This window comes from Pyrus communis, chromosome 17, assembly GCF_963583255.1.
Source record: "Pyrus communis chromosome 17, drPyrComm1.1, whole genome shotgun sequence".
Classification (NCBI taxonomy): Eukaryota; Viridiplantae; Streptophyta; class Magnoliopsida; order Rosales; family Rosaceae; genus Pyrus; species Pyrus communis.
This window is the reverse complement of record NC_084819.1, coordinates 14,307,720-14,321,688: the sequence shown is the minus strand read 5'-3', so window position 1 is coordinate 14,321,688 and position 13,969 is coordinate 14,307,720. Positions and strand designations below refer to the sequence as shown.

The following is a 13,969-nucleotide window of genomic DNA, read 5'->3' as shown; positions in this document are numbered from 1 at the left end:
TACAGTGTAACATACGGACTGAGGAGACTCTGTCACTGTGTGAAGCAAAAGGCCATGGTTTTTTTTACTTCAAACTCCGTTCCGTCGAGGAAGATCGAGTATAGCAGAATCCGTCGCTAGGTCTGTATTACGTGCTTGTGTATTACCTGTGTGTTTAGTCTCTCGACCAAGCAAAAGATTTGGCATTGAGAGCTGTGGAAGGACAGAAAACGTTGGCATGACGATGTCGACTGATGAATTTAGAAAAGGGATCCGGATCTCTTCCATCAAATTCACCAAATTTACTAATTCGAATATTTGAAATTTGATCCAATGGCTAAAATTCAATGGTGAATTTGGTGGAAGGTATCTGCTGAGATCCCTTTCTACGAATTTATATACCCATGTTTGATTCCTGTATGAGCTAGGGAGCAGTAGCTTAGCTAGCTAGGGAGCAGCTTCATTATAAATTATAATCTTACGTACCTCCGTAGAGGCACTTCTATGAAACCGCTTCTGTCATATATTTAGAATTTGGTAAACGAATTGTGTTCGTTGTATTAGTTGTTTTTGTATCTAATTCGTTATCTTAATAGATTGTGTTGTGTCAAATTGATTATTTTAATGGCTTTTTAACATGTGATTTGATAATGACCTGACTTATTAACGAGTTGATTCGGAATCTATTATTTTCGTGTCGTTTTGTTCGAATTAACGGGTTATGCAAAATTATCATGCTTAATATTACAGACCTAGAAAACGGATCGTATTAGTGTTATATCCATTATTTTAACGGGTTTTTGACATGTCACCTGATAACAATCCGACTTAGTAACAAATGACTTAATAACGACTCAACTCGGTAACAAGTTGAATCAAAATTTCTTATTTTTGTATCATATTAACTGCAGATTATGCAAGAAAATATCATATCTACTTACCAAATATCACAATATCAAGTAGAGTCCTATACACATAATTTTTTTATTATTAGTGGTGAAAACATCTCCTTTACATAAATCTGACCCAAGGCCCCGTACATCTACAAATTCCAGTTTCGATATGATCATGATGATCAAATAACCCTACTTCTATGAAGTATATTGACAAAGAATTAGGGGCTTGCTTTGTTGAATTACCTCTCAACCTCTGTAGTTGGGTTTGTTATTATTAGTCAAATTTCATGTATAATTTTAAGACGAAACTCTAAATTTACTAGTAATTTGTAAATTAAATTAATTAGACTAGTATTGGCTGTTATTTATGAACTCTACATTATTGGTATTGATATATATTCCTCCAGTATTTTAGTCAATAGGAAGAAATGTGAGCCTGTTGGATTGTAGCTATATATGGTGGTGCATACTGCTGCTGAAGCTCGAGGGAGGTTTGGTCACATCTGTGTGCAGCTGGGCCTCTTACTTTTTAGTTTTTACCACCACATTTGTTCTCCACCTGAATTATTCTTATGGAGTAAATATTATTTTGGAAAATCCCTATCAATTTAGAGAAATCGTTGGTGGTCCGACAGATTATTGGAGAATTTGGGTACTCTCAAGCTTGCACGCCATATGCCCTGTCAAATTAAGACTCAATACATGGATACTGTCAGGGGCCTGTGTAGTGAAATGACAGAGAGACATATATGCTTACTTTTCAACAGTGTTTTTTCTTAAACCAAGCTCAATAAGAGATGTCAATCAGAATAAACACTTTTACGAAAGAAAAATCGAATTTACACTTTTGTTAATAAACCCAAAAAAATTCAAAATGGTGCTTTGTCTTTTAAAAGTAACGGTGTAAATGCCTCAAGTGAAAAGTGAGAAAATGTTTGAAATTCTCAATTCAACTTCAAACTTTTATGAATGCATTCTTTTAGGTTGCCAACTCTGTTTTGACGTATTATTTGACTTGAAAGTCAAAACCACACATCAAATTATAGTTAATTAATTATTATACTTCTAATAGGAATGTAATTCCCCGTTGTAAATAAGGATTATACAAGCAGTATAAAATGCTTTATGAATGCATCATTAACTTGGAGATCATGAGACCTCTAATACCTAATAAAATTCCTTATTAAACAAAAAAATGGGGTCAATGGGATTTTTATTGAAAACTAAAAGGAATACTTCAATGTCGAATATATAGGGAAGTTGGCTCCTGCCTCCTGGTTGTCGTAAATGTCACCTTGCCCAAATTGGCATTTGCTGCTCATATGGTTTGGTTTGGTTATGTAGCAGTAATCTTACCCTAATCGACATGCACAGCAGAACAACTTTAAATAATTGCCTACCCTCCTTTTGGATTAATTATGCTTTTGGAATCCCTAGTTACACCTTTTTCCCTTTAAATCAAGCACGTAAGGATTATATATTTCTTGCCTTTGATTAACCATCTAAAAGTAGAGTTAAAGGAGCTTGCTTTTGTTTGAAAATTACCCTCCACATCAGCAATTGGTGAAAAACGTACCCCATAATAAAGAAAAAGATAAGAGTTAGATGAGTCAAAGTGGGTATGTGATTATTGTTACTCTATATTGAGGTCAAATTAAATACCTTAAACTTTCATGTTAATAAGGTATGTCTCGCCTCTAATAAACGGGTAGTAAATCACCTTGTGTAATAAAAAGAATAATATGTTAGGTAACTAAGGAGATCATTCAGTTGGTAATGATCTAATTCAGAACCAATTGATCTGGTTTAAAGCTCGATAGTGAGAATGGATTCACCTTATATCATCAATGCTCAGTGGGAATACTGTATACCAAGCATGCAAACGAACGGTAGCTAATGACATTGACACTTGTGATATGCTAACCACCAACCATTTTATGCGATTTTTTTTGTCGGGCCATTTTATGCTCTTTAAAATCGGGAAATTTGAATGTGTATCTTCAATTCTTATCGGATTTTGTACTTCTTCACGCCTTATTAAATTGGCAAACGACATAGTTGATGTGTCAAATTTTTAGAGTACAGTAGTAAAAAAACAAATACATGTGTTGGAAATAAAATTATACAAATAAAGAGATGAGAAAATTAGAGGAGAAATTAGATGTCTATTATTCTCATTAAACTTAGGGTTTACTTGAAAACAAAACGCAGGTTTCCTTGTTTACATTGTTAAAGAACTAAATTATTAGATATCACATATTCATAAACAGTCACACCATTGACAAAATACACAATAACATATTATAGTTTAAATAAAATTATAACACTACGTGATGATATTTTATCTACACTCAAAACCCTCTCATTTATATTCATATCTGCCTCTTTTCCTACCTCATCTGACAATTAATTGGAGCAAATTTTATCCTAACATTATTCCGAACTTTTTTTTTTTTCTTTACAACAAGGTGTTTGATAAACATATAAAATAAGTCAAGTTCCAATTTTAAGCGATCGAAGAAATTGAAAGTAAGCAGTAGAAACTTTTGTAAAATCATAATTGTACATTCAAATATAATGATATAGCGTTTAGGGTTACGAACTTTACGTATATGTTACATGTTATTCGTGGGGAGGCCTTTTTTATTAAAAAAAAAAAAGGGGGAAATTAGTTGGGCCTACATTTCATTGAACTTTAACGATCTAAACTTCTATTTTTCAAGTTACACATCTTAGATTATCTTTACAAAATATTAGTCTAAATGTTTGAGATATCTAATTAAGTTTAAAGAAATTGACAAACATTTTGTTCTATAAGAGACAATGAAATTTGATAATTAAATAGATAAATAGGCTCATATTAAATTCAATTTTTGCAATGATGATTTATGAATGGAGAGATAAAAAATAGACGGTTCAAATCATTAAAACTAGATGTAGAGTGTGTTTCACAACTAATCCCCATTTAAAAAAAATGGGAATCCATTCTTTTAAAGGATTTGTTATTTGTGGATTAAAATCACGCATTGGTAACATTTTTATATTGAACATGTTTTACTTTTTGGTAATAGAAGAAGGGTAGGGACACTAAATTTTATTAATGACATGAAAGTTGATGATTAAATTAATAATTAAATGTTGAAGAACATTCTTATTTCTTATTAATGATACATCGTTTAATTATTAAATTTGATCTACAATACCGTGTTACTCAACAGAAAAAAAAAAAAAAAAATTACAGTACAAGATTCTTTCTCGTTTATGTACTCATACTTTCAATTGGCTGTTATAATAATTATAGAAAAATGAATAAAGGAGGAAAACCTCGTAAAGCGAGAAGTGAAGTAGGAAAAAGATGAGGATGGACTGGAAAATGCCAAAAACAAAAACAAAATAAATTCAGAAAACCTTTCCTTCATCACACACACAGTGACATAGTCCTCTGTTCCCGCGTTCTTACGTGCGTCATCACGACCCAATTACGGAATACAAAATATTTAAGAAATATATTCGATTCTAAACACAAATAATTTCAAAAAGAAAGAGGAAATTATAAGATCAGTGAAAACGACTAGAGCCAAAAACCTGTCAGAAATATCTGCCACCACAGTTAGTTCAATTATTACCGGAAGTAGCCGGTGGTTCTCGAAACCCTATGCTTCCAGCTCCTGCAGGACCTCCACTCCCCCTTCCCCCCTCTCTCGTTCTATGTGCTCAAAAATGCAGAGTTTTAGAGAGAAATAGAAACGGACTGTAACACGATTTTGTTATTGTGCAAAATCTGTGTGTGAGTGAGTGACTGCTGTACGTAAACTATCTCTGCGTTTATATGAGGATGCGTGAAGTGAAGCAAAAACCCAAATCCGCGTCTCACTCTCTCTCTCCCTCTTCTGCAAGCCATGCTTTGATGTTGTTGCTGCTCAGTAGATGAAGATCATCATCTTCCATCATCATGATAAGATAGCCTAGCCTCTCGTTTTCCACTATTTTCTCTCCACCCACAAGATTAATAGCCACATAGATCAAAAAAAAAAAAAAAAAAAAAAAAATATTAGCCACACCCAACTCTCTCTCTCTCTCTCTCTCTCTCTCTCTAAAGAGCTTTTTCCACTCATGGCTGAGGGTTTCGAACCCTACCATGTGCCTCAACAGAGCAGAAGGGACAAGCTCAGGGTCCTGGCGGGTCAAACCCACCCGGGTTGCCTCCAACCCGGATCACCATCTCCTCCACCTCCACATCTCCACCATGCTTTGCTCCCTCTTTCATACGATCCGACCACCACCTTCATCTCCTCTTCCTCAGGTTTGCTCACGTGCGCCGACCCCGCCGTGAAAGGAGAGGGTAGTCATCATCACGTGATCGACCACTTGATGGGTTTTGCTTCCAATTCCACCTCCTCTTCTACTTTTCGCCACAACAACCACCACCATCCCTACATGGATCCACAATTCCCTCTCACTCCCACCGCCGCCGTTCAAGACCTCCACCCCCTCAAAACCATTTCTGTACATGGATCCACAATCAACCCACCATCCCTACATGGATCCACAATCAACCCATTTCTGTACCCCCCTCAAAACCTCCACCCCCTCAGAGATTTCGACCACCAGCAACCTCCCTACGACAATCAAGTAGTCGTCTTCAAACCAGAGCCTCTCTCTTTGTCCCTCTCGTCTTCCCAACCCACCAACCACCACTCCCAGCACACCCAGCAAACCCAGAACAACACAAACAACAACAATCTCCAGAGATTTTCTTCGCCTGGGATTAATTATGATTCACTAAATTCTGGCGTTAGTGTTGCTTTTGTCCCTTTTGGACCTTTCACGGGTTACGCTTCGATTCTGAAGGGATCTAGGTTTTTAAAGCCGTCGCAGCATTTGCTGGAGGAGTTTTGCGATGTGGGCAGTCGTGAAATTTACAGCGCGAAAGTCTTGACGCTGGAGGATTCCTCCTTTTTTGACCCTCCTATTGAGAGCTTTGGTGACGACGACTCACAGATGGCTGGGGGAGACGGCGGTGAGAGTAGAAGGCAAAATTCCAGACTAATTTCCATGCTCGACGAGGTATCCAATTAGTTTTAACTACATTTTTAATTTACTTTTTATAAGCGATTTTCATTAAATTTATTTAAACTACGTAAAGAGATTCGACCTCAGAGAAGAGCATACTGCCACTCACATTTTAATTATTTCACGTTTCAGTTTTTGTTTTGCCCAACATTTGTTTTATGATATAATTTTGGACAGACGTTTGTTACTGTATGTTGTGCATTATATGATTTGATTGTTCATTGGTTTTTGGTCAAATTACAAACATGCGGTTCTTAACTTGGTACTGTTAATTAACATGAACTAATTAGGGTTAATTTACAACTAATTTGTGTTTATAGAATTAATAGTGGATTATGAGATTCTTGCATTAAAGGAAGGAGAGATTGGTGAGTGTAAAAACAAAATATCGTCTTTACAGAAAAGGTGATTGGAGTAGGGAGGGATATATGCACTGAGATTCTGACATGTGTATTTCTTCCACCAAATTGAATAATGAAATATGATAATTTCAGATCTTATGCAGAATGATGGATAATAGTAGGCTGCGACGAGATTTGAAATCTTCTAATTAATATAACAAAAAGACTCAAACATGACTTATTTTTGTTTTCAAAATGTGATAATTCGTTCACGTGCATATGTGATATTTATTTAGTGCATGTAGCTTTGTCTTCATGATAATAACTGAGTCGGAATTAAACCTGCTGTCGGGGTTGCATTTACTGGCTTAGCCGTGGAGGGCGATGATGAAGGTTCAGTCTCATGCTACATGGGTTCAATGGTTTCATGCATATGTAGAGTGAATGCCCATTTAATATCTAACTGACCAGGTAGGTTTTCGGTCTGCTGTGATTATTTGTGGTGTTCGTCAAGGCTGGATAGCAGTGAGACAGTATGATATGGTGTATTTAACCATAACTTGAATGTATACATATGTGATGCATGGTTGAAAATTTTGGTCGTTAATAGAATCTGTATGAAACCTAAGGAAGTTAACCTCACATTCCCTTGTTTAGTTGTGGATCTATTACCTTTTGGAGAGCTTAGTGAACAAATCAAAGTGAATTCATTACAATTATGTGGCAAGTCAGATGCATATATGGATCTTGATTCTTGATTCATTTTATACGAGGGAAAATTATCCGTAACGTCATTCACTTTTGGGTTTCCTAACATGTTCAACAATTACAACATGTATAGCGTTAACATTCAACATCGGAATTACAATAAATGTAAGGTTACACTATAATCATCAAAGTTTACATAATATTGGTAAGGTTGTTAGGTCTTTATGTTTTGAACGTCCTATTACATTATCAAGGCATATGCTGTTATGCGTGAACGTGATGGCATAACAAAATCATTGTCAAACTCAGTACTGGTACTGTTTTATCAATGAAGGGTCCATTGAACTTGTTACTAAACGAGGTTATATACTAAGGTCAATCTTACAATAATTTCCAAACCAATTAATCAATCAAAGGCGTGGGGGTGAAAATATAGGCACAATTTGATGGAAGCATATCACACTGTATCACATAGGAGACGTTATTAGTTTATGTTGCAAAGAGAGTACGGAAAATGCAGTAGAAGATATGTAGAATTATATCCAAACCTAAATGTTATTCAATGAAGATTCCTATTTTATGCATCTAGGAGCTCATTACACTATATTATTGGGTAGGTTGGCAATTCAAAATTTCTGGCTTTGTACTGCGAGATTAATTTTTTTTACCTGGCAACTTCTCAAGGAATGAATTTGGTTACATCTTTGGGGTGGTAGTAGCACTGCTAAGTTTTTTGGTTAATGATATTCTACTTCTTGACATCTCATAAAGATCAAAAGCTTAAGAAATTGCACACTTTGACGTCCAAACATCTATATTGTCTCAGTTTGTGTACAATATTTATCTTATATACTAAGGGTATTTTTAAGGGCTACTTTTTGTGCGTGTCCTCTAGGTTTATAGGAGGTACAAGCAATACTATCAACAGATGCAGGCAGTGGCAAGGTCATTTGAGTATGTTGCTGGGCTTGGAAATGCAGCTCCTTATGCAAACTTAGCAATAAAAGCCATGGCTAGACATTTTAAGTGTTTGAAGAATGCTATCACCGAGCAGCTTCACTTTAGAAGTCGGAATGCTACTCATTTAAGACATGAAAAAGATGGAATTCCAATGCTTCATACCAGAAGTGCATATGGCCAGAGGTCCCTTCATAACTCTGAGTTTGTGGAGCACCAGCCTGTGTGGAGACCACAAAGGGGTCTTCCTGAGCGTGCCGTTACTGTTCTTAGGGCCTGGTTGTTTGAACACTTCCTGCATCCGTAAGTAATTATTGAGTTACTTGACAGTTTGTTAGTCTTTTCTTCAATGGGTACGAGCCTTTCATTACTTCAATCTTAATACTTTATGTTTCAGTTATCCTACCGACTCGGATAAATTAACGTTGGCTAAACAAACTGGTCTATCACGAAGCCAGGTATGTGACATCTATCCTCTATATAACCCGATCACTATATTAGTTTTTAAAGTTGTCCATTTCCAAAACAATTGAGTTTGGCGTTCAGGCAATTGCGTTAACCTATTTTAAATTGAAACAGGTTTCAAATTGGTTTATTAATGCAAGAGTAAGGCTATGGAAACCAATGGTGGAAGAAATACACATGCTAGAAACACGGCAAGCCCAAAAAGATTCGCAAAGGGTGGATTTAAGTTCCAATAGGTCAAGTGATGATCATTTACCTTCGTCAAACTCAATTGGATCCGAGAATCCTTCCACATCCACCCATAGGGTTCAAGACACCGCATCTAAGCGCACCAGAAGAGAACTTCATGATCATATCACTATGGAGGCTACTGAACAAAACGTATCTTACAATAATTTTCCAAGCCATATGCATGTAGGTCATGTTGGTATGAACATGGCAGGGGCGAGTAGTAGTGGTGTGTCTCTAACCCTGGGACTTCACCAAAATAATGGTAATGGTTTTTCAGATCCCTTTCCTATCAATGCAGCTCAACGTTTTGGCCTCGGTCTTGACGGCAGCAGTGAGAACTATGCAATGGGTGGTTTCGAAGCACAAAATCGGCATTTTGGAAGGGATGTCATGGGAGGGCAATTTTTGCACGATTTTGTTGGATAAACGTGTAAAAGTGATACTCAGAACTCGATTGATTTGGATAATATATACGAACAAAAATGCAATAAGATGTGTTCATTTACCAAGCCAGAATCTCTGTTGAAATTGAAGAATTGTTGAATGGTTAGCCTATTGTGGTGTTTTAGGCAGTGGTGGGTATCATTATGTCACACCCTCATGTAATATTGTATATCTTCTCAAAATGTTACTGTAACGTAATTGTAATTTTGCTGTTAAATCGTGTGGCGAAGGTAAATTTTGTGTTGATTGAGGGAAAAAAATAATGAAATGTTGCCCTAAGCTTATAGCTAGGGTTTGTCATCATGTGATGGCTTGTCATGGGTTGTTATGCGTCGAAAACAAGAGTCTCCCAAGTATTTACAACTTACCTATTCTTTTTTAATGCAAGCGATTCTTTTATTCTAGAAAGAAGGGAGTAAATTTGAACTTGGAGCTTAGTGAGTTGAAGAAAGAAACTTTCTTGTTTACTTTCTTGTTTACTTTCTTGTCAGGGCGTAATCCATCACTTGTTAACTTTCTTGTTTGCAAAACATGGCAGATAATAATGGTGAGTAGGGTATAATTTGTGGTACAAATATTGAAAAACCGACTAGTACGTCCTACAGGTGATTGGAAAGGTCAAGTTTGTGTTGGCAGGCTGGCCAAGCTATGGCATTTCTTTGTGTCCGTAGTATTTGTGGATCGACAACAATCACAAAACAATGCAGCATATTGATTATTATTTCCGTGAACAAATATTTCCAGGAGGAATTTTCTGTATGTAATTAGTGAAATGGGACCGAGGACAATTGGGCACTACAAACTACAAACGAAAGAATTTTGTCGGGCTAAATAAGTATTTCGTCGTTAAAGGGTTTGCCTGACAAGATTTCATCGGGGTAAAATTTGTCGGGCAAAGATCGTAGCTGAAACTTTTGCCCAACGTATTATAGAACTCCGTCATGCAAGGAACAGTCGTTGAGCAAGGAATTTAGAGAAAAAAAAATAAAATATATATAAAAAAATACATGCTCGACATATACTTTAATATTTTTTTAATTCATAATTTAAATTATATTTAATTTAAATTAAATTATTTATTTTTAATTATTTTAATCTTGTTTATACCATACTTGATCAATCCCGAAACTACTGAGCATCGGTCAACAATATATCGTTAAGGACCCACAAGACTTTCCCTCCAACTAGGAAGCCAATCACAACGCGACATGTGTCGGTATCAGAGGTCAATCATAGCGAAACACGTGTCGATATTAGAGGCTAATCACAGCACGACACGTGTCAATGTCAGAACAAAGCTAGAAACTCTCTTCTATAAAAGGGGATCATTCTCCCACAATAATCCCTAATGTCATTTGTACTAAACTATTCACTAGAACTCACTAAAGGAGAGCTTGAATCTATGTATGTGTAAACCCTTCACAACTAATGAGAACTCTTCTACTCTGTGGACGTAGCCAATCTGGGTGAACCAAGTACATCTTGTGTTGTTTGCTTCCCTGTCTCTATCCATTTACATACTTATCCACACTAATGATCAAAGCAATCTAGTGAAGGTCACAAACTTGACACTTTCTGTTGTACCAAAGTCCTCGCCGATTTTGTGCATCAACATTTGGCGCCGTCTGTGGGAATCACACTTATTCTTACTTTCTTTAGCTTTGTCAAGCTAGTTTCCATCATTCGTACACTTTCTTTCGACCATGCACCCTTCTCCAACATGGGGAGCGAAGGGAGCCACAACACGTAAAACGACACCCCTTCGCACTTAGTGCGAAGCAACGAAAGAAGTTTGCTTTTCAGGTTAAAGTCGATGAGCTAGAGGCTCAGAATAACAAGATAGCGATAAAGAATGAGATCCTCCAGGAGCAGTATGAGAAACTCTTTGGGATGCTCCATAAAGCTAGGCATACTCAAACACATGAACTCATCGCCCCGATGGAAGTCAACCACCACCTGGGTACCCCCCAACACGGGGGATTACCTGCCTTCAACATGGATATCCCTAATGGGGAATGAGCTACTCATCAAGGTGTTGATCAACATGAGACCTCTCTTGACCCAGCTGCTTTGACCAGAAGCAGAAGAATTGGAGGAAGGCACATTCTTGCAAAAGGAGCGGAAGGATCGAAAGCCATTTATCGCGACTGTCGGGACTTCCTAAGGCAACGTCGAGAGAACCCCATCCACATAATCTTGAAGGTCAATGACCTAAGGGTTTCTGAAGATTCGGTCTTGTCCCATGTCCCAAGCCAGCTGCCAACGTAGGGAAGGAGCGACATGTCCTAGAGTAATATGAAGGTATGGAGGACTCGAGGGTGTTTCAATAGGCTTACCCTAGAACTCAGTACGGTGAGTTCAAAGAAAAATCTCATGCTCTTGATCAAGCTTTCCTACTTCCAAGAGGTGATGGAGACTTACAGAAGAAGGATCCAGCAGTATCTGACTCCACTCAAGACCCCCTTGTCCTACAGCTCATTCAGGAAGTAAACAAGTTGAAGGCTGAATGTCAGGCCGAAATACTTAACTGAAACCAACCCAAGCTTGGCCCTCTTACAAGGAGGATCATCGACAGCCTCCTCCAAGCAAAGACAAAGCAGAAGCTTGGCTTACAACTCTACACTGGAAGGGAGGACCAGATTGAACACCTTAACCTCTTTTTGTCCACCATGGCATACCGTATGCACACTGACGAAAAACGATGTCTTCTCTTCCCCTCTACCTTTTTTGGTGGAGCTCTGAATTGGTATTGCCATCTTCCCCCTGAGACGGTAGACTCATTTGAGGAACTGAGGAAATTGTTTGTCTTTCAACATATCTTCCAGACAGATCGCTTGCATTTTGCAGATGACTTGTACACTATTAGCTAGAAGTTGGACGAGTTACTATGAAAGTATGCCAGCCGCTTCAACCATGAGTATTTTCGCTACGCAGAGGCAAATGACAAGACCGCCCTTAAAGCTTTCACGGCAGGCCTACGCGACTGTTTCTTCAAGTACATGATCAATGCCAACACTTGGAAGACTTACTCTCAAGTGATGGCACATGCTTACAACCATGCCTCTGCCGAGGCAAGGACATATCAAGGACATATCAAGGACATATCAAGGGTAACACTTGGAAGACTTATCAGCAAATGGGGAATGGAAGCCAGATCCAACCAAATGAGAAGACCTCAACTTTCCAAACTGCAGCGACGCTTCCCCCTGCCCTACCTAATGCCTCGCCAAGTCAACATGCGTATCATTCTCAGGGCAAAAGGAAAGACTTCCATCCTCACCAGTCTCATTTTAATAAAAAGAGTAAGGGGCATTATCGCGATAACAAGGGTATCGCCACGATAATGCCCGCCCCCAGGCAGTCAACGTAGTGGGCCAAACACTTGTCAAGACAGGTTTTACCTTGAGGTATGAGACATACACACCTTTAAACGCCACATGCACGACCATTTACCCCAGTATAGCTCACTTGATACCGAAGCTAAGGCCGAAGCAGCCAGATTACAAGTCCACGAAGAACACATGTATGTTTTGTGGTTACCACGAGTATAATGGCCATGACGGCGAGAAGTGTAGTACCTTCCATGGTCATATTGAAGCTTTGACATGTGAAGGAAAAATTGATCAGTTCCTCCTCCACCCTTCAAGGGATAACTGCAACCAACGCCAAGTTAATGTGATATATTCCATAAACGATGGCACACCCATATCTGAATCTTCCAACAAGGCCATGAAAAACAATGAACGAACGTTGAAGCTTAGCCACCAAGTGTTTCACGTGGAAGACATCAAGGGAGGCAAGTATCCAAAGCCTAACTGGGATCCAATATGTTTCTACCCTGAGGAAAAAAAAGGTATCATCTATCCTCACAACGACCCACTGATTGCGGAGGCTCACATAGCCAACTTTGAAGTATGACGAATCCTGGTAGACATGGGGGCGTCGGTCAATATCAAGTTTGCTGAAGCTTTCAAAACACTTAATGTAGCTGAACACTTGCTCGATCCCTCGATTTTTCCTCTGATAAGTTTCTCTGATGATGTCGTGCAACCTATATAGAGCATACATTTACCCTTCACCATCGGTACAGGCCCGTACACAGCCACCATCACTACTAACTTCCTGGTGGTTGATTGCCCGACGACATACAATGTCATTTTTGGGCGCATAAACATCAATGATCTCAAGGCCATGGTATCTACACATACGTTGTTGATGAAATTTCTAACCCCCTATGACAATGGTTACATAAAAAGAGATCAACTTAGTGCACGATCATGTTAGAACACTTCAATCAAGCAACAACACTTGCATGTGCCTAAAGAAACACTTTCTATACATGACTAAGTTATAAAGACCAGCTTGAACAAAGCCAACTTGGATCTTCACGGTGGTAACAGTCAACCTGACGATCCCCGAGATGATTTTTTCACCCAGCAAGCACAACCTGTTGAAGAGTTGGAGAAGGTCTCTATCTCAAAAGATTATCTGGACCGCATAGTGAAAATTTGCATCACTTTGTCACCACCCATTCGGTTGGCATTGATCTTTTTTTTGCAAAAGAACACTGAAGTCTTCGCCTGGTCATACGAGGACATGCCAGACATCTCTCCCAATATCATCTGTCATCGTTTGAGTATTGATCCCAAGACCAAGCTGGTGAGACAGAAGCGAAGATCTTATGACGCTGAACGATACGAAGCAATGAAGGCAGAAGTTGAAAAACTCAAAAGCATAGCTTCGTCCGTGAAGTCAATTATCCAACGTGGGTAGCAAATGTGGTCCTCGTTAAGAAAAATCCGACCAAAGAAAGTCTCTTTCTTCAAAAGATCTTATGGATAATGTGTGTCGACTACATCGACTTAAACAAAGAAT

At 38.2% G+C, this 13,969-nt stretch overlaps 1 protein-coding gene across 1 annotated transcript; it reads left to right on the top strand.

Annotated features, from left to right (window-relative positions):
- The first annotated feature begins 4,340 nt into the window (after positions 1-4,340).
- LOC137723587 (BEL1-like homeodomain protein 9) lies at positions 4,341-9,159 on the top strand. Its single transcript, XM_068462784.1, has 4 exons — positions 4,341-5,942; positions 7,893-8,257; positions 8,352-8,412; positions 8,534-9,159. The coding sequence occupies exons 1-4, from the start codon at positions 4,989-4,991 to the stop codon at positions 9,074-9,076; spliced, it is 1,923 nt and encodes a 640-aa protein (XP_068318885.1). The 5' UTR covers positions 4,341-4,988; the 3' UTR covers positions 9,077-9,159.
- The last annotated feature ends 4,810 nt before the right edge of the window (positions 9,160-13,969 follow it).